The 21,156-nt window shown below is 44.0% G+C and overlaps 1 protein-coding gene across 1 annotated transcript; it reads left to right on the forward strand.

The window, feature by feature from the left end:
- The first annotated feature begins 9,459 nt into the window (after nt 1–9,459).
- Nucleotides 9,460–19,595, forward strand: LOC148851565 (uncharacterized). Its single transcript, XM_088945692.1, has 5 exons — nt 9,460–9,645; nt 10,298–10,359; nt 11,956–12,099; nt 18,707–18,801; nt 18,999–19,595. Exons 1-5 carry the CDS (start codon nt 9,460–9,462, stop codon nt 19,526–19,528), a joined length of 1,017 nt encoding a protein of 338 aa, XP_088801818.1. The 3' UTR covers nt 19,529–19,595.
- The last annotated feature ends 1,561 nt before the right edge of the window (nt 19,596–21,156 follow it).

Here is a 21,156-nt window from a genome sequence, read left to right on the forward strand (position 1 = left end):
AGGTAAGCTTGTTATCGCCTCCTTCATTCGTTCTATCTCTTTCTCTCTCTGAATTAAGCACAAGTTTGCATGGAAGATTCGGCACAGGCAATGGTTCAGAACATGCAAATTATCTTCAAGCACTACTAATGCTGCGCGATCCGGACACTCCTATTTGGCGACGGACGATGTCTGAGAAGAAGAGGGAGGTGAAGAATTCTCGGGGAGCTTGCCCGGCAGGAACACTCCGATGTTTAAGTTAGAACTCTGATAGAACTATAGAAAAGCAAAGAGAGAGAGAGAGAGCTAAGAGTGCAGATGGAGCAAGTTCAGTACCTTTGCTCCTTGGGGATCAGGGTCCTTTTATATTGGAGTTCTGTCAAATCAGGCGTAACCGCCTCTGTCAAGTCAGGCGTAACCACCTCTGCCGCAGCCGTTACTGTCAGAGCTGAGGTGGTGGGTGCATGCAGCTGTTGCAGGGTACGGACCTGTCAGGCGTGCCACATCTTTCAGAAATGGCAGGTATGATGCCGCCTAATGAGGGACATGGGCGCAACCTCCAGATTTGGCAAGTTCTGTTGTCAGGCAGATCTTTCCTGCAAGTTGCCGAGCTACTTTGCATCGAGCTACCTTACACCGAGGTGCTGGGGGTGCGCCGAGGTGCTTATGCTTGAGGCGAGCCTTAGGCAAGTATGGACAAGAGTGTTAATGGTGCTAACCCGAAGTGTTTCCACTTCAGGATACTTAGCCGCAGGTCGGGGTGTTCCCTTCTCAAGAAGGAAGAGTTCGGGGCTCATTGGGAGGAGCTCGGGACTCCTCGCTTGGAGGGAGCTCGGGGCGCTCATCCCTTAGAGAGAATTCGGGGTAAGCTGGGTGTTACTTCCCGGCGAGTTGCCACATCCACCGAGTTGTCCGACCGGGCTCCAACGAGTTCGTTACGCCGAGTTATGGCCAAGGTGTCATGCTGAGTTGTCACTTATGCCAGGTCATGTCCGCGTGTCCCCATGCTATGAGGTCGGGCCAAATCACCCTCCATCATTTGCCTCCCACTCCTCGTGCTGGGGGTTCTGACCCAACACGGGGAGTCCGCGGTGTGCCGGGTGGATTTGGCTCGGAGCTCAGGCCTTCTTGTCAGGTAGCTCATTAGTCGGACTAATTCACTGCTCGACATAATCAAGAGCAACCCGGGTCACGTATAGTTCACGCGCGGACTTCACGCGATCTATGGACTCCACAGATGTCAAAAAATGCGCTAAACCGATTTTGCCTCGGGGGTTGCATAACTAGTTTTCTTGAGAGCCATCAGATCGTCTTGATCTTGACCGTTGATGCCCGAGTATAGCGGCTATAAATAGTGGGGGTCCTGGTCATTTTTCCCTCGCCATAAGTTCTCAGCGTTCACCTTGAGCTCGCGTCTAAGGTCTCCAGCTCGGGTCAATTCCCCCCAGTTCGGTTGCTTTTCCTTGGTGAGTCCCCTTAGCTTTTCTTTCAATTTCCTTATTTCTTCTAGTTCGTTTCTTTCACCATGTCTAGTTTCAATAGTCAACTAAATGAGCCCGAGGTGGGTACCTCAGCTCAGGGTGACCCTACCGAAGTCCAATCTCATGAGGCGCGAAAGGCCTCGGGTAATCTGGCATCCACCTCTCACCGAGGTCGGATGTCGGATAGGTTCTATCCTTCCACCATGACCCTAGAGAGACTCTGACACCTTATTTGGCACGATCCTGACGAGATCGTGATCTTCCGAGAGTAGCTCGTAGCTGGGCTCCATCTTCCTTTCCAGCCCCTTATCATAGAGGTTTTGAATCACTTCAATGTCACAATAGACCAACTTCACCCGAACTCCATTCGTAATGTAGTCGGGACCATTTCCCTCTGCTTTGAGTACATCCTCCCTTTAGACATAGATATTTTTTGTTCAATTCTCTCAATAAAGAAGAGTGCTTCAAGCATTCTCTCCGAGCACAGGCGGGCTTTCTACCTGTCCCCTTGCCCGGGTTTCAAGTTACTGCACAAGCTTCCCAGCAAAGTCCCAGCTTGGAAGTAGGACCCCAGCGTTATATTGGACAAGAAGACAAGGGAGATGCTCCAGCCATGGGCTGAGCTCGGGTTTAATTACAAGAATTATATTGCTAAGAGCAAGCTCATACAGGCCGGCTTGAGCCCGGGTAGGTCATCTTACCTAGAGTTAAACATTTTACCTTAGTAGCTTGTACCTTTGAGTTGCTGACGCCGAGCTTTGTTGCAGGACCCATGGAGGAAGAGAAGATTAAGGAGGAGAGGCTTTTCAGCCATATGAAGGGGAGAAAGAAGCGAGCTGCCAAGAGAGCTCGTGTCGAGTCTCCACAGGTCCCTTCCTCTGAGCCCGAGCTTCCTGATGCCTCTCCGGTCAATGACTTGGAGGATTTACCACCTCGGTAGCCCGAGAGGGCGGCAGAGCCCGTTTCTAAGGTGCTATGGAGCCCAAGGTCACTACCGAAGCCACTGATGCAGCTGCTAAAGCCTCTACCGAGCCCATTCGTGCAACTGATACGGTGATTTCCAGCTCGAGGAGCTAGGAGGGAACCCGGAGTATCCTGATCCCACAGTGCAGCCTTTGGAAGAGTAAGGGGGTTGTCTACGCCGAAGAGGTTTCCAAATGGGCCGACCTCACTCCTGGTCAGCTCGGGGCTCGGGCTGCCACCCACTCTATGGTGGTAAGTTCTAAAGACTTCTTTCCTTTTTCTCCCTCTTTTTTTTTGTCGTTACCTCTTTGGTGCTAACTGACCTCCTCTTGTCAGGTGAACTCCGCCGTGCACGCCTTGACCCTTCAGTCCGAGAGGCACCTGAAGCGGGCTCTGGTTGTCGAGGACTCGACTCGCGCAATGCATACCGATCTGAAGGCAGCTCGCGACCAAATCCATCAGTTGGAGAGTGATGCTTCAGCTCAGAACAACGTCATCGAAGCACTGATGGCGGAGAAAGAAGAGTTGGCAACAAGATGGACGGGCTGAGGAGCGAGGTGAACACCCTCAGGGCAGACAAGGGGGCCTAAGAGCTCGAGGTGAAAGGCCACAAGGATGATAAGGGGGCCTTGGAGCACGAGGTGGAGTTTCTCAAGGCTAATATTGAGGAGAAAACCGAGATCTTCACCCAGGCCATAGAGAAGACATAGGTTAAGGCCATTATGGACTATGTCAAGTCAGACAGGTTCGATGCCGTGCTGGGGGAGGCCTATCGTAAGGGCATCAAGCTTAGCAGGTGGTTGATAAGGCACGCATACCCCGAGCTCGATACAAACGCCATCACCACTTCACGGATCATGAATGATATAGCCCGACAAGCTATAGAGGATCCAGATTCTAAAGATAAGGGTGGCGACGAAGAGGTAGATGTCACCGACCTGGCTGAAGCTCCCGAGGAGGTCCCGAGTAGAAACGACCCCAAAATAGTTGTCCTTGTACTATGAGCCCGCGAGCTTAGCTTTAGTTTCTTCTTCTTCTTTTTTTTATATCGAGCCCATTGTATAGAACTCTCCATCAATGAAATTTGATTTTTGCCAAGTGTTGTCACTTTATTCTTTTGCCGAAATGATTGTTTTATCCGAGCTATTTGAGTTAAGTGACCGAAGTAGGGTTTCTCAACTGTCATCACCTTGAACTGTCTCCTAGTACTTTGTAGGGGTGATTTTTGTAACGTACACCAAGGTGAGCGACATAGTAAGGCATATGCCCGACCTGTCTACTCCTAGGTTACTTGAATTGATGGTTGTCCCTAGCGGGTCCAACCTGTTGTATACCGAGGTGGGTTATGCACCGTAGGGTTCACACCCAAGCTGCTTGCATCCTTAGCATACTAAGCGTACGCCGATGAGGCCCAAGGCCCTTAGTTAGCTTGGCGTTTTAACCCTTAGGCTGGGGGAGTGATTTATAGTCACACCCTCCTGGGTCTTATAGTGCCGAGGTCATCGTTAGCTCGACGTTTTCACCCTTAGGCTCTAGAAGCGACTATGGTCCACCCCCTCCTAGAGTTTGCCTATGCCGAAGAGGCAGCTGGGTCTTATAGTGCCGAGGTCTTTTTATTAGCTCGGCATTTTGGCCCTTAGGTTCAGAGAGCGACTTGTAGTCCACTCAGTTCGGTAATTTATAGGTAATATTACCTTAAGTTGACAATATTCCATGCCTGAGGTACTTGTTTCCCTTCTAGGGTTTCGAGCTCGTATGTACCTTCCCCGAGCACCCGCCTTATTCGGTAGGGTCCTTCCCAATTTGGCCCGAGCTTACAAACACCAGGCTCAGGCACCATAACTTTTCGAAGGACCAGGTCTCCGACGCGTTATAGTACCAAACTACTCTCTGTTGGTAGGTCGCGGTCCTAATGTACGCGAGGTCCCGTACCTCGTCAAGTAGGTCAAGGTTGGTGCGTAGCTCATCTTCGTTTGTTTTGTCGTCGTGCGCTTCTAGATGTAGCGTGGGAACCTCGATTTCTGCTGGGATAACTGCCTCAATGCCATAGGTGAGGTTGAAGGGAGTCTCTCCTGTAGCGGTCTTCACCGTGGTCCGATAAGCCCATAGAACACTGGGTAGCTCATCTGCCCATATTCCTTTAGCTCGGTCCAGTCGTGCCTTCAGTCCGCGGAGAATGGCTCTGTTTGTGACTTCCGCTTGGCCGTTTGCTTGAGGGTGCACTATCGTGGTAAAGTTTTGTTGTATCCCCATGTCCTTGCACCAGTTCTGGAATTTGATGTCCTCGAACTGTTTACCATTATCGGAGATCAGTACTCGAGGTAGTCCGAAGCGGCATACTATACTCTTCCAAGAGAAGTTCTACACATTCCAAGTTGTGATGGTTCTAAGATGTTCAGCTTCAACCCACTTAATAAAATAATCGACTGCCACCACTAGGAACCTTCTTTGCCCTGTTGCTGGTGGGAATGAGCCAAGTATGTCGATCCCCCACTGTGCGAATGGCCACGGGCTGGTAAGATATTTTAGGTCGGTGGCAGGCTAGTGGTGGATGTTGGCATGCTTCTGACACTTGTCGCATTTTTTTATGAGCTCAGTCGCGTCTGCCTTCATCGTTGGCCAATAATACCCATATCGCAGTGCTTTCTAGGTGAGAGCCCTGCCCCCCAAGTGTCCGCCGCCCGGGCCCTCATGAGTATCGCGGAGGATGAGCTCGGCCTTAGAGGGTCGCAAGCAACGCAGATAGGGGAGCGTGTAGGATCTTCAGTACAGTCGTCCGTCTATCATGACGTATTTGGCTGCCTGACGCTCTACCCTTCTGGCAACATTATGATCTGCAGGGAGGGTTCCGTGTAGCAGGAAGCTTGCAAGCGGATCGATCCAGCTCGGCTCTGCTTGAACGACGGGAGCGACCTCCTCTGCCCCCCAAGAATGCTAGGCTGAGGTAAGTTCTCTATATACACGGTTCTCACGGTGTTATCACTGGTGCTGTCTAACCGGGATAGGGCAATGGCCTTAACGTTCTCTGATCTCCGGATCTGCTGGATTAAATGTGACTGGAAGTTGATCAGAACCTCTCTTACTTTGGCTAAGTAAGCGATCATGGATGGCTCGCGAGCTTCGTACTCACCCATAACCTGGTTGACCACGAGCTGAGAATCATTGTAGATGACAATGTGTTTGGCTTTCACTTCGTTTGCTAGAGCCAGCCCAGCTGGTAATGCCTCGTACTCTGCTTCATTGTTGGATGCCACGAACTCGAAGCGTAGTGCATACTCTAGTTTCACGCCGCTTGGCTCGTACAAGATGATCCCAGCTCCGCTACCCTGCTGGTTTGATGAGCAATCTACGTAAAGGAGAGATGCCACGCAAGTTGCTACTTCACGGTGCTCGAGCTCAACCGGCCTGGGAACCTCAGGCTTGCCTGAGTTGGGGGCCTCATGTTCAACCGGCCTGGGGACTTCAGAGCTAAAGGTGCATTATGCGACAAAATCTGCTAAGGCTTGGGCTTGAGCAATGACCCACTTCATGTTCGACCGACCTTGGGCTTGTATTGGAGATCATACTCGCTGAGCTCTATGGTCCACTTCGTCAACCTACCAGAGACCTCAGGCTTGAGCAGGACTTGCCTCAGAGGTTTGTTGGTAAGGACGATGATAGTGTGAGCTTGGAAGTATGGACGGAGCTTCTGGGCTGCAATGACTAGTGCGTAGGCCAGCTTTTCTATCTCTGGATACATCGTCTCTGCTCCCTACAACACTTTACTAACATAGTAGACGGGTCGTCAGACCCGGTCTACTTCTCTTATTAGTACTAAGCTGACCACCTCGTCACTTGCCAAGAGGTACAACTCTAAAACGTCACCCTCTTCGGGTCGGGTTAAGACTGGGATGCTGGCGAGGTACCTTTTGAGCTCGTCGAACGCGAGCTGGAACTCTTCAGTCCATTCAAAGCCTTTGCTTTTAATTGCCTTAAAGAAAGGCAGACAACGATCTGACGATTTGGACATGAAATGGCTCAGAGCGGCTATATGACCGTTCAATTTCTGAACCTCCTTCAATTTCCGGGGTGGTCTCAATTCTATGATAGCCTTAATTTTGTCCAGGTTAGCCTCAATGTCGCGCCAGTTAATGATGTACCCTATGAATTTACCCGAGGTAACACCGAAGACACACTTATTCGGGTTCAATTTTATGTAAAACTTGCGCAGAATTTCAAAAACTGAATGCAAGTCTTGTATTAAATCATGTGAAAATTGGGTTTTGATGACCATGTCGTCTACATAACATTCTATTTTTCTACCAATCAATGGCTTAAATAATGGGCAAGACCTTGTAACAGTACAAGTCATGTATTAAATCATGTGAAAATTGCCCCAACATTTTTTAACCCAAAGGGCAAGACCTTGTAACAGTACAAGCCGAGCTCGGTTATGAAGGCAGTCTTTTCTTCGTCAACTAGGTCTATCCTGATCTGGTTGTAGCCCGAATAGGTGTCTAAGAAACTCAGCAACTCATTCCCTGAGGTCGCGTCCACCAGGCGGTCGATCTTGGGGAGAGGGAAGCAGTCCTTTGGGAAAGCTCGGTTCAGGTGGGTATAATTGACGCACATGTGCCATTTACCGTTAGCATTTTTTACCAAAACGGGGTTGGCCACCCAGCTCGGGAATGGACCTCTCTGATAAAGTCGGTTGCGAGGAGCTTCCCAACCTCCTCGTCAACTGCTCTCCATCATTCTGGGGCTAAGTTGCATTTCTTCTGTCTAATGGGCCTAAGTACAGGATCAGTATTAAGAATGTGAGTTATGATGCTAGGGTCTATGCTGGACATCTCTGCCGCGGACCATGCAAAAACATCTAAATTTTCAAGTAAGAAACTTACGAGTTGGGATCGCAGAGGCTCCTCAATAGAAGCGTCGATCTGAAGTATCCGAGCTGGGTCCTCTGTCGATGTCGGGATGGAGACAGTCTCTTCGGTGGGTGCATCTCGCTCCTCGCACTACTCCGCAGGTCGTTCCAGCTCGAGGTCCTCTACCACCTTGGCTTTTCCTTTAAGGGCGGCGACGTAGCATTTGCGGGACTCAAGCTGATCGCCTCACTCCACCTCGACTCCGAAGTCCATAGGGAACTTCATTGCCAGATAGTAGGTGGAGACCACCGCGCGTAAGGCGTGGGTGATGGGCCGACCTACTATCGCATTGTACGGGGAGAGAGTCATGACTACCAAGAAATCATGGTTGAGCCTAACCATGCTCGGCTAGGTGCTGACCTCCACAAGTACGGCGACTCTTCCTAGGGGCCTGACTTCCTCTCCGCTGAAACCTACCAAGGGAGTGCTTGCAGGCTTGAGATCGCTCTCCCGGAGCTGAAGTTTATCGAATGCTACTTTGAAAAGGATATCTGCTAAGTTGCCAGAGTCAACAAGGACACGCTTGACTTCAAAGTCCTTAATCTTTATCTTTATGACAAGCGCATCATCGTGGGGGTAGTGGGCCTCGCGTGCATCATCCTCTGTGAAGAAGATCAGGTCTTCCGTCCTTGGCCGCTTTGGGGGATTCTGCTCTTCCCTGGCGGCCTCGCGAGCTGATGTCCGAGATGCAGCCGAGGTGCAGTCCGCAATGATCGAACCTCCGATGATCACATGAATAGTTCCCCAAACTGGTCTTTCTTCAGGGGGCTGCCTCTGCGGCTGCTCTGCTTGCCTGCTGGATTCGGGAGCATCTCTACTCTACTCCCCCTACTGATCTGCTTTATTATTATTATTATTATTATTTTGTACAAAATTTCTTAAGTATCCGCAACAGATGAGATCCTCTATCTCGTTGCAGAGGTTTTTACAATTTTCGGTACTATGACCGTGGTCTTTATGGAAATTACAGTACAAATTCTTATTTCTTACACTAGGATTCGCCTTCAGCCGAGGTGTGCACTTCACATACGGGGCATCCTTGATTGCCATAAGGATCTCAGCCCGCTTCACATTCAGGGGCGTTTAGTCCATCCTCTCCGCTGTTGGAGCTCAGAAAGGCTGACCTAGCCTTGCCCCCCCGAGCTTGGTTCTTCTTCTTCTTGCTATCACCTTGAGTTGAGGACTCTATCTCCCTTTTTCTTTTCTCAAGGGCTTGTTCACCTTTCTGGTTGATCTCCTCCTCCGTCCCTATAAACTGATATGCAAGCTTAAGGAACTCGGTCACAGTCTTGGGCTGATTAACAACCACATGCCACTTGAATTCCTTGTGCGTGATGCTCCTCTTGGATGCAATGAGCCGAACTATGGGGTCCAGGTCGGGTATCTGTAGACAAGCGTCATTGAACCGCTTGACATAACTCCGAATGGACTCTCCTTCCCTCTGGACTATGCCAAGGAGGCTCTCTTGGGTTCTGGGGCACCGCTTGCTGGTGACAAAATGAGAAGTGGAGACTTGCACGAACTGCACCCAACTTCTTATTGATCCGGGCGCAAGGTTCCAGTACCATGTACGGGCCACCCCTTTGAAGGTGGTGGAGAAAGCCACACACATGTAGGTCGTGAGTGAATCTGGGACTGGAAGGCATCAACATGGTCATTCAGATCGAAGGATCCGTCATACTAATCCAATGGGGGAATGTTAAAGTCCTTGGACATAGGAACAACATGGAGTTCTGGTGGTAGGGGGGATGGAACTAAGATAAGCGGAGTATCTTTAACTTCACCCGAGCTTACCTATTCCTTACCCTTGAGCTCAGGCAGGTCGTGAGTGGCAGCTCGGCGAGCTCGGCGACGCCTCTACTGCTTCTTTGCTGGCTCGGCGTTAGTACTGTTGGCCTTTATGTTACCGAGCTCGATGGGCCCAGGGAGGGGCTTGAACTATTGCTGGTAGTTGGGAATTGAGGGGCCTTGCCAGAAATCCCCGGCTAGTACCTCAAACTGGTTTTCGGCGAGTGGGAGCTCGGATTGCAAATGTTGAGGCGACGCGGGCCTAACTGGATGAGAGGCCCCCGACCTAACTGCAGGCTGCGAGGCAGGGGTAACTGGTCTCTCTTTCCTTCCGTGAGACGATGCCGAGGTCTCTCCTCGGCGAGAAGGACATTCGTTCCGACGGTGAGGCTTGGCTTGCTGTGTGGCCGGATGCCGAGGAGGGAGCTGCTGCTGGGCCTGAGGCAGTGGAGGAAACTGTTGTTGATACTGATACTGGGAAACTTGATGCAACACTTGCTGCTAATAGAGTTGAAACTGTTGGAACTGTTGCATTTGAGCTTGAATAGCTCGCATGCATTGCATCAGATCTTCAAACTGGTTTTGGCTGGTCATTGGAGGTACGATGGAGGGTTCAGTGAATGTTGTTCCAATCGTGGAAGGAAGTGGAGCGTTCACCGATGCCACTGTCTGAGGCACATTCAAGTTGGGAACTCCGTCCATAGAGAAGGGGACAGTGAACTGTCCAATGCAGACAGTGAACTGTCCAATGCAGACAGTGGGAAGCTAGGGTCACTCCTCAAAGGTGTTTTGGTTGGCACCTCGTCCGGTATTGCTGAAGGAAGCCATGGATGCTGAGTTTTGAGAGTTGCAGAGATTGAAGGAAGACTTTTTGAAGCAATTCCCACAGATGGCGCCAAATGATGCTACACGATCCAGACACTCCTAGCTGGCGGAAACCTGGCTCCTAGCTGGCAATAGACGATACCTGAGAAGAAGAGGGAGGTGAAGAACTCTCGGGGAGCTTTTCCGGCGGGAACAATTCGATGCTTAAGTTAGAACTCTGAGAGAACTGTAGAGAATGCAAAGAGAGAGAGCTAAGAGTGCATATGGCGCAAGTTCAGTACCTTTGCTCCATGGGCATCGGGGTCCTTTTATATTGGAGTTCTGTCAAATCAAGCGTAACTGCCTCTACCGCAGCCGTTACTGCCAGAGCTGAGGTGGCGCGTGCAAGCAGTCGTTGCAGGGTACGGACTTGTCAGGTGTGTCGTATCTTTCAGAAATGGCAGGCACGACGCCGCCTAATGAGGGACATGGGTGCAACCTCCAGATCCGGCAAGTACTGTTGTCATACTGATCTTTCCTGTAGGTTGTCGAGCTACGTTGCACCGAGCTACCTTACACAGAGGTGCTGAGGGTGCGCCAAGGTGCTTATGCTTGAGGCGAGCCTTAGGAAAGTATGGACAAGAGTGTTAATGGTGTTGACCCGAAGTGTTTCCACTTCGGAATATTTAGCCGCAGGTCGGGGTGTTCCCCTCTTAGGAAGGAAGAGTTCGGGGCTCATTGGGAGGAGATCTGGTCTTAAGAGGAGCTCGGGACTCCTTACTTGGAGGGAGCTCGGGGCGCTCCTCCCTTAGAGAGAATTTGGAGTAAGCTGGGTGTTACTTCCCAGCGATTGCCACGTCCATTGAGTTGTCCGGCTGGGCTCCGACGAGTTCATTACGCCGAGTTATGACCAGGCGGTCATGCTGAGTTGTTACTTATGCCAGGTCATGTCCACATGTCCCCATACTACGAGGTTGGGCCAAATCACCCTCCATCAACTACATTGAGGGAGTTCCTGTGGAGTCAGACATGGAACTAAAGTTCGGAAAGATTAGTTGGGAAGATTAAGTTGGAGGTTCAGGAAGGGTCCGGGGCTTTTCTTGTGAAGAATCTCTATCTTTCTTGTGACTCTTGTGACCTTATATGCGAGGAAGAATGAGGGATTTCAATGATTCCCACATTCCCCCTTTTGTTCCTGGGTCGTTAAGGACTGCCTCTTAGTGTTGATTGTTGTTCTGTTTGTTATACTTTAGTATACTACTAGTCTTTAACATTTTGAAGTATTTCTTAGTCATCCTCGTATATTTTCAAATGGTAGTCTCTGTTTTATTTTCTAAGGATTTTGCTGCAAAATGTTGGGTAAAAGCAATTACAATGTTTCTTATTTATTTGCTTATATTTCTTTTTAGCACCTTGTACGTATTCTGTTCTTGAAAAGATAGGTTTTTACTTTGGTAGATATCTGTTCTGCTATTGTTAAAGAAGCTTCGCCATGTTTTGGATGATCTTGTCATGGAAAAATATTCGGTTTCCGCCTCATGATTTTGTCACAGATGTAAGTGAATTTATGAGTGTATCAAAATTTTGACTTCTTGGAATATGTCTTACTTTGAATTTAGTCTGACATTTTCTTTTATGGGTTTCTGGGGAGTTTTGTAATGTTTGTTTCATGCTTAGAGCACTCAAAGATATACTAAATTATGCGTGAGTGAATGTACTTGATATTGAACAACTACCACGACATGCTGGCCGTAGCACAGGTTCTAGACATTGTACTGCATTCTCATACATGCTTTGCTATTATTGGAACACGACTATCTACTCTCAAAGTACTGCATTAGTATGAATAGGGATGGAGACAGGAAGAACCGTTCCTTCTTTTTATTTGATAGGATTGTTGGATGGTTTATTGGTTATTGGGTGGTAAAGATGATGATGGGGTGGTGGCATTTGGTATATTCCGCATATTTAGGAGAACATCCTTACCGAGCCTCACACTTATTCTATGAAAGAATTTTGAACATTTTATGCAGGTTGCTGCAAAACAATGCCATATCTGGCCCCATACCTGCTGATATAGGAAAGCTGGAGAAGCTACAGACACTTGGTCTTTCAAACAATAAGTTCAATGGTGTAATACCAAGTTCTTTGGGGAAACTTAAGAACCTTAATTATCTGTAAGTTTGGAGAACAGTCTGTCTTTAATCTTATTTCCATTTTCTGAATTCTAATCAGTGAAAATAATGGATTTTTTATTCATCGTAAACTGTTTTAAGTTTGACTCTTATTTTCTCAACTCTTTTTAGATTAAAGCTATCTTTTTTTTTTTTTCCTTCCTTCATGCATGCTAAATTTTTTTTTCTTGGATACAAGCAAATGATCACTTGTAGGGCTTTTCACGGGTCGGTTTTAGGTCGGTTTACTGCAGTATTTCCAAACGACTTGACTTGATCGGGTTGTCTGACATATAAATCAAAACCGACTCAGTGTTAAGCAAAATTGACCTAATTGGTTTGAGTCGGGTTGGGTCGGTTTCGGTTCTAAGTTCATCCCTGTGATAAAATCTTGTTAATTTTAAAAACAGTCATAAATTGAACATCATTTCAGCCCTCTCCTATGATAAAATTTAAATGAAAAGTTAATCACAAAAGTTGTTCATTAATCACTATTCACTAATCCAAAGTTTCTTGCAACCATTCAAAAACTAGGTGGCCTAATGGGCTTTGGAACTTCATGTTTGAACTACGAACTAAATTGGTTCAGTTCGGGTCGATTTTGATTTTCTTGTGTGAAAACCGAAACCGACCCGAATCATCGGTTTAGGAATTTGCACAACCTGAAACCGCCCATGCTGATGATAACCCGGCCGACTCGGGTTGGTCGGTTTGGTCGGATTGGGCCTTCTTATGAACAGCCCTAATCTCTTAGTAAACAATTAATTGTTTTTATATTTATTCATAAACCTGTAAATTCGCTGGTTTAAGTAAACTCTGAATGTAGGGACCTTTCCTATAACAATCTAAGTGGTTCCTTTCCAAAAATATCCGCCAAAATTTTCAAGATTTTCTTTTTCTCATTCTCTTGATTTTTTTTTTCATTTTTGGAGTTATGTTTGATTTTTAACGTTATCTATTTATATCCTTCTTTAGAATTATTGAGAACCCTTTAATTTGTGGACCAAATGCTAAAAACAATTGTTCTGCTGTGTCACCATAGGCATTTTCATTATTGGGAACCTTTAAAAGTAATTTCTTTTGGACTACTATATATTTGATTTGTAGATTAAAAATAGAAGTCTACTCAAAAGGAAGAATGAATACGATGAGGGATGAATGTTGTGTTTTTTGTTCTTAAAATGATGATGGAAGTCAATTGGAACTTTATGGATTTTATATATTTTCATACATGTTTTATGTTTTGATTGAATATATTTCATACAGGTGTACCGATTGGAATTTTTATATAGAAATATTCACAATATATTGCATTTTTTTTAAGTTTGAAACTTTTTTAGAGGCAGTTAAAAGTGCCTCTAAATATTAAAGCATACAGATTTTTTTGTTTTCTTAGATTTCTTTTAGAGGCATATAAAATTGCGGCAAAATCATTTAGAGGCGTTCAAATGCCCCTCTAAATTGAACTTTCAAAGGCACTTTTAACTACCTCTATATAGAACTTTTAGCGTCAGCACAATAGAGACAGTCATATGTGTCATTAAAAGTTCAATTTAATAATCCGCCTCTAATGCTCAATCAAGCACATCTAAAACATTTAGCGACAGGTCTGTTAGAGGCACTTATTTGGCCGCCTCCTATTTTATTTAGAGGCATTTTTTAAGTTCTTAGAGCCAGTTATAACCACCTCTGTAGATGAATTTTTCAGTAGTGTTATATATATTCTTTTGGTCCATAATGAGCAATTTGGTAATTGTAATTTGTATATTCACCTTTAACACCGTTATTAACAAATCGTGGACAAAATACTAGAATCCTAAAGTTTTAGAGTGTTTGCTACAAACTATGTTTTTGTGGAAGGGGTAAGTCATAAGTGTTGTCACCTCAGAAGTACAAGGTGTGTCTTTATAACTTGCCCTAATTTTTATTTATTTATTTATTATTATTTTTTTTTTTTTTGCATTCCAGGGCTATCCATCGGGGAATAGCCCATCCCCCAACCTATGTGCAGGTGAGATTGGAATCCAATCTCCACAACCAACAGAACATCTTACCCACCTGCCGGTTGGCACCTTAATTAATTCCACTTTAAGTTAAAATAATATTTTTTATGGCTCATTTTATGTTAAGTAATATGTTGAGACAATTAGGACTTGTAAGTTGGGCAAAATTAGTTAAGGTTGTGGTCAACCCTATCTATCTCGAGCTGTGAAATCCCTAAGTCATCAGGTTGGTTGGCTTGGGTTGAATTTGAACTGACCCAACGTCTGGACTTTCTGTTGTAGTATTCTTATTTTCTAGACTAAAGGGTTAAGGCTAATTAAATTTTAACATTAGTTATTATGTATTGAAGACATAATTATCGTTTTTTTAGAAAAAAAAAAAAGTTACCTGAAAATATAAATTTATTGGCATGCATATATGATACATATAGTTGCACTACATATATGCATACCTATATATTGTCAGTCGATTGATAATCAGTCTTGAGTTGAACTGCCACATGGAAACCCGACAAGGAGGCCCGAGGAAGAGCGACGTGGCACACTCTCACCCGCCCTGAATGCTAACGGTGGTGCACATTGCAACCCTCGGGAAATGCAATCCATTCCACTAAATATATAATAAAAATTATGTATATATATATATATATATTTAAATGACAATTGTGCGATATATCAAAACGGTATATTTTTCAAGAATCAGGAGTATACACTAGCAGAAACAGGTCATTTATAAATATATAATTGACCTGTTTGCTCAAATTTGCTCAATTATATAAATATATAATGTTTTTACATAAAAAATAAATTTAAAATGGATTTGGATCGGATTGAATTGATGAAATTTCAGGATTGGATTCAAGTTAACCAGATGTAGTAGGCATATTAGGTAAGTATAATGAGTGAACATATAATAAGTGTGTGATATATATTCTAGTTAATGTGTCTTTCATTCAAACGTTTTTGCTTTGTTAAATAGAAATTATCCATTATTTTATTATCTCTATCAAAATAATTAAAAAATACAAATAATAAAAAAGAAAAACCTAAATATATTGGGATTTAGGATTTATTTATGTTTTTCTTTTTTATTATTTTAATAAAAATAATAAAATAATAGATAATTTCTACGTAAGGAAATAAAAATATTTGATAACTAGACGTGTCACACAAATATTACGTGTTCACTCATTATATTTATCTAACATGATAACCCATGGGAGATGATGAAGGCACCGTTTTTAATATGGAATTTTATATTTTCGTTAATAAAATTAATATAAGGCCACGTTCCACATAAATGGTATAGATATTAGTTGACATTATCTATAATTAATTTAACTTTTATAGACGATGCAATTATTGGCGTAAACATTAATTTTAATACCACTGACGAGATGAATACTTTGAATTACTAAAATTTTATTGACTTTTGCAGTTGTAATTGACCTCAATAGCTAGGTCTTTATGCAGAGTATGCTCATTAATTATGGAATTGACGTGGCAGAGCAAAAGTAAGTCCACGTGGATTGCATGCCATGCATAGATGCATTTGAAACATACAAACGTTTGATTTTTTCCTTTTGACCATATTCATTGAGATAATAAACTGCAATTTTATATATAGGAATTGGATCCACTTTCTTGATCTGCAGAACCATCACATCAGATCTTGCTACACTCTTCTTTCTCTCTCTCTTGACTATCAATAAATTTGTGTTTTTTTTTCGGTAATAATGGACGCAGTTAAACGAAGAAACTGGGCTGGCTCAGATTGACTGCTACGTCCACGTTTCAAGGATGGAGTAAGCAGTCAACGTAGTAAGATTCAAAGTTTAAATATTATGCATGTTGCATAGGACGTATTGATAGTTTGTTAAAATCTTAAATAAGGGGTATTTTGAAATTTGGCCACTTTCAGATAAAAATTTGACTCCTGAAATAATTTTGAAAAAAAAAAAAAAGATACTTTAATCCAGAGAGGCTGTTTCTATTATTTGAACCTGATCACCTAGGTCACAATGGATGAGTCCAACCATTGCACCAAAGGCTCACCATATCTTTCACATCTTCGACCTCATATTGATTATGCGGAATCCCAAGAACCAAGCTTCTGACTTCAGAATGACCACATTCATCATCTCAGGAATCTGTCTCTTTCCAGTGAGTTGGCGTGGTTGTTTTGCCATCTCTCTCTCCCACTTAACCACCACATGGGCGTCTAATTTATTCAATGGTTTGCCTCTTATAATGATGGTTTAGTAAAGTTACATGAAATAAATCATATCTTTAATTAATTAGTCAAGCGATTATTTGTTTAATTAAGTCAAGGTCTTTACAATAACATAAGAGACGCAGATGCCAATTGTCTCGGTTGGTACTGATAGCTATTAAAGGACACGAAGAAACAAAGAAACCCAACTCAAAGATTTTGAGTCAATTGGACAGTCCTAAAGAGAATAGCATTTTAAAGTATGAATTACACTTACGACTTCTTTAAAATACTAGCACAAGAACCCGTCTCCAGCTGCACACATGCCTAGGTATGAGAGTTATAAGTTTTCGAAGTAAGAGAAAGTAGGACAGCAAAAAACAATTTGAATTTAAAGGACAAAGTCTTCACATTCCAAACCACTTACATCCGTTGGTCCAAAATGTTGGTGAATCTACCAAACGTCATTCTTCATGTCCATGTAGATAATAAGAAGTCTCTCTTTTATCAGGGTACCGTTTGGTAAGTTTTTTTAAGAAAAATTTTTCATTAGTCTAGATTTTAGATGGCCAAAAGATATATTGAGTTTTTGAGTTCTTGTCTTTAAAGATAAAGACCATTTGCTAAGTTATTCAGTCTATTGGACTTTTAAAAATGAGTTTAGGAGCTACCTATCACATAAAAAGTCTAGAAAGCTTCAATTGAAGCTTCTCGAAATTTGGCATTTTCAGTCTGTTTAGGTTATTCCATGACCGCACTTTTCATTTTTCTAGCTTTCCGTTACCAAATAGAAAATGGCCAATTTTCGATCTTTCATACTTGTGGAAGCACACAAAAGACAACATGAAAAGACTTGCCAAACAATGCCCTAATCTTCTCAATTATTTCACCTTCACCCATTTAGAACTTAGAAGAGATGGACGGCTAACATCTCCACCTGGTTTCATATATTACCAATGGAAGTGGCCCATTGATTCATCAGTCCTAATTTGATAGTTGGGTTTGGTGCAACATGTTGAGATATCTAGCTTATCAGCTAATAATATCGATCAGAAGCTTGTTTGTAATTGGCTAATAATAATATCTTAAACCTTGGAACCAGGTTGGTGGAATGCAATAGAACTGGAACTCTGAATATTATAACGGGGTTTGGTCTTGTTGAGTTTTGAGTGGTTAACATGATTGGACTTGATGTAACGCAATTCGGCTGCTCTCTACTGGAGACGATCTGGCTACCAACAACGATGGAAACTGAGGAACCTGCAAGAGACGAATCAGAGAGCCCGGGGTGGTTTACCCGGTGAGGTCACTCCGATGGCTAAGTAGAGAGCTTAAAGATGATATCAAATAATTAGAGAGCTAGAGAGCAGAGATTACGCATACCTTCACCCCTGGGGGGTGAGGTCTTTATATACCGGAGTCCTCGCAGGTTTGGTGGAGTAGTTTCTGGATCTTCGCTGTGATGGGATCTGTTTTCATGTTAGGTGGGGATAATGCCACCAACCGGTAAGGTTGCCCATCTTCGCCTGAATCGGGGAGTGGGTGAGCTAATATAGCCGTTACAAGGTACGATCCCGTAAGATGTGGGGCATGGTGGTGAGATCTTCGGGGTTGTCATGCGGAGGTCGACCTGACTAGGAAGCAAGTTGCCTGTGAAGTGTCGGGTTGCTTGGTGGCGAGCTGCTTGAGCTCGTGTTCTTCAGACCCGACCTGCTCTGAATGCCAAAGTGCCTTAGTATCGTGGTGATCTTGCACCGAGGTAGGCTTGCCCCGAGGTGGGCCCAGCTGTCTGAGATCGATCTGTAGCGGACTTGGTACCGCTCTCCTGGTCGCGAACTGGTACTGAGGTGATCTTAGTTCGGGATGATTTTGGCTTGAGGTAACTCTAATTCGAGGTAACAGGGTACCCAAGGTTGCTTTGTAGCGAGCTGATCATGCTGACCTATCACTTATGTCGAGTCACGTCCACGTGCCAATCTAATCATGCCAAATTGTCACTTATATCGAGTCACGTCCACGTGTCTCCCTAGGTCGGGCCAAGTTAACCTTCATCAGGACTAACTAGAGATTTGTACATGTGGGCATCCCCTTAAATTACATAAAGCATACAGTCTCCACCTCAACTCCCTATATATATCAACTCATCACGTCCTCTCGAAGATCAGAAAGCTGTGAGACCCCTTCTCTTCTTGTTGGTGTTCATTGAGACGAGCAAATATGAAGGTAGGAGAACTCTAGGGATGTGTCTGATGTTTTATCATATCCCAGTTTGCTTTTTGAATTTTTGTTTTGTTGCAGAGCTGGGTCGAGAGAATAAGCAAACAGATGGAAGCACTTCGTCTCAACCATTATGATTGATTGGTTCATTAATTCTGGGCTAAATTTATTGTGTTGTTTTGCTTCTGCAACAGCTAAAGATCACTATCAAGGTGGATATGCACTGTGAAGATTGCCGCCACAAGGCCATGAGGATCGCTGCAGCAGCATGTGGTGCGTATCACATCGAAACTCGATCTTGTTTTGTGTATTATATATCAAAGTAGATGGATTAAAAAGGACTAAATCGTTCATATATGCTCTCTCATTCACGAGCAGAGAACTGCTTAGAAAGCAAAAAAAACAGCAAGCTGTCCATCTCTGTTGATTGGTTTTGAGTTATCTGAATGTGGTTGGTTCTATATACACAGGAGTGACCTCGGTGGCGCTTGATGACTCGAAGGATAAAATGGTGGTAGTCGGGGAGGACGTGGATACCACCTGCTTGACGAACATCTTGAGGAAGAAAGTTGGTTATGCAATCTTGGAGAAAATTGAAGAGGATAAAAAGAAAGAAGAGGAAAAGAAAGACGAAGAGGAACGCATTGTTGTCGGATGTCCACCGGGATGTTACTGCATTATTTGTATTAAGAAAAAGGCAGAGGAAAAGAAGAAAGAAAGCGAGGACGGGAAGGATGGGAAAGATGACAAAAAAACACCAATACATGTTCGTTATATCTATCCACCGAGATGTCCACCAGGATTTCCAACGGAATACCCACCGCTGGGATGTCCACCGGGATGTCGTTGTATTATTTGTGTAAGTAATATCCAATGCCCACAACCACAACCACTAATCCCGCAAGTAATTTGCCCTTATAATAGATGTCCACGAGGATATTGTAATTGTTATGTCCAAGTGGCGGTTAACGACAGCCCAAGTCCCTGCTCCATCATGTAAGATCAACACCTGGTGTTTCTCTGTTCAATTTTATAACTGTGATGGTGGTGGTGTTTGTGCTTGTATTTCTTGGGGAGAATTACTGTTCAACTCAAAGTCAGAATTCATAGGTTTAAAGTACAGTTGGGATAGGTGCCAATATGCTAATTCATGGCTGGATATGGGTACATAGGGTATGGGTTTTTCAGTTTTTGAATATTTATAGATTTGCACCAGAATTCAGAATTCTGTCCGTATTTCTCAGTATTTCTTTTTATGTTGTATTTAGTAGTTTAGATGAATAATGTGCCATCTATTGATACATAACACAAGAGGAGGTGAATAAATCATTCTTGGGTATATATATTTGTTAATTTCCAATACATGTGTATGTTTGTAGATTACTGTGGATACGGTGGTGGTCTTGCGATGGATCATTCTTGGGTAATACCCTTTCCGGAAAAATATTCAAATTTGGTCCGAGTATGCCTGTTCCTCCCGCCGAATCAATGCAAATTAGCCTAGGAGACATACATTGAGCAAGTTAGCCTTTTGGGCACAGATATCCAATTAATAATGGGCTGGTGTTTGGCCATAATCTACTCAACTTATGTTGTATTATCTAATTAGGCTAAAGTCAGGCCTAGCTAGTGAGGCTTTATGGGCCAAAGTATCGCGGTCTAGTAGTAGGGTTTTTGTAAAATGGGTAAAGTAATCCATTTACATTCACCACAATAGTCAATAGCCGGTGAATTGTGACAAATTCAGCTACAACTACCAATCCAATCCGTTAAACCATATTTTGTTATTTCTGTAGACACACTTGAACCGCCAATTTAGTGCAATATAAGACGCAATTTCCTAGAGAAATCATAAATATAACAAAAGGAACCCGCCAGTGGCTACATATGGAGCTCCGAAACAATTTGTGCCCCGTAACCACCTAAATAAAATGAAATCTGATTCAATTCTGTTATTTAGTGTTCGTTCTTCATTTGTTTGTAGCAGCAGGTAGTGGTAGACTTTGTAGTTTCTCGTTTGCGATGGTTTCTGTTTTCTAAGTCCTTGTGGCCTCTATTGTTTAGAGCTGGCAATCGGGTTGGATCCGAGTCAGGTCAGGGCATTTTAGGTCTTTTTGGAATGGGTCGCCTTTCAGGTTGGATTGGTAAAGACTAGACCATAGCCCTAAATATTTAGGTTAGAGTTGGCCCATGGGTTAAATAGGTTTATGGTTCAATCAGCCACCTAGGTCAGCTGATCTTTGACCAAGTTTAAGATTTTTTTACCAAAATATGGATTTAACAATTAAACTCAAAAGATTTGAACGGTTGAATCGTCCGGATCAACACCGGTTTGAAAAGTGTTGTTTTGAAAATAGCTAGGTCAGTTGACCGTGACGCGTGGTTTGGCCGGGTCAATGCATCTTCAAGCTCGGATCTCTAGATAGGGGATCCTAACCCTCGTTTTTCGTGTTGGGTTGACTCATTACCAACTCAACTATATAATTATATACAAATATGTCTCTCTACCTATTCTTTTTCAAAGTATTTCACACATTTAGAAGAGATGTATGGTTAACATCTCCACTTGTTTTTATCTTACCGATCGATCGAGGGTGGCCCACTGATCCAACTGTTCTAATTGATACC

This window comes from Nelumbo lutea, chromosome 5 (assembly GCF_056320005.1).
Source record: "Nelumbo lutea isolate HS-2025 chromosome 5, American lotus-T2T, whole genome shotgun sequence".
Taxonomy (NCBI): domain Eukaryota; kingdom Viridiplantae; phylum Streptophyta; class Magnoliopsida; order Proteales; family Nelumbonaceae; genus Nelumbo; species Nelumbo lutea.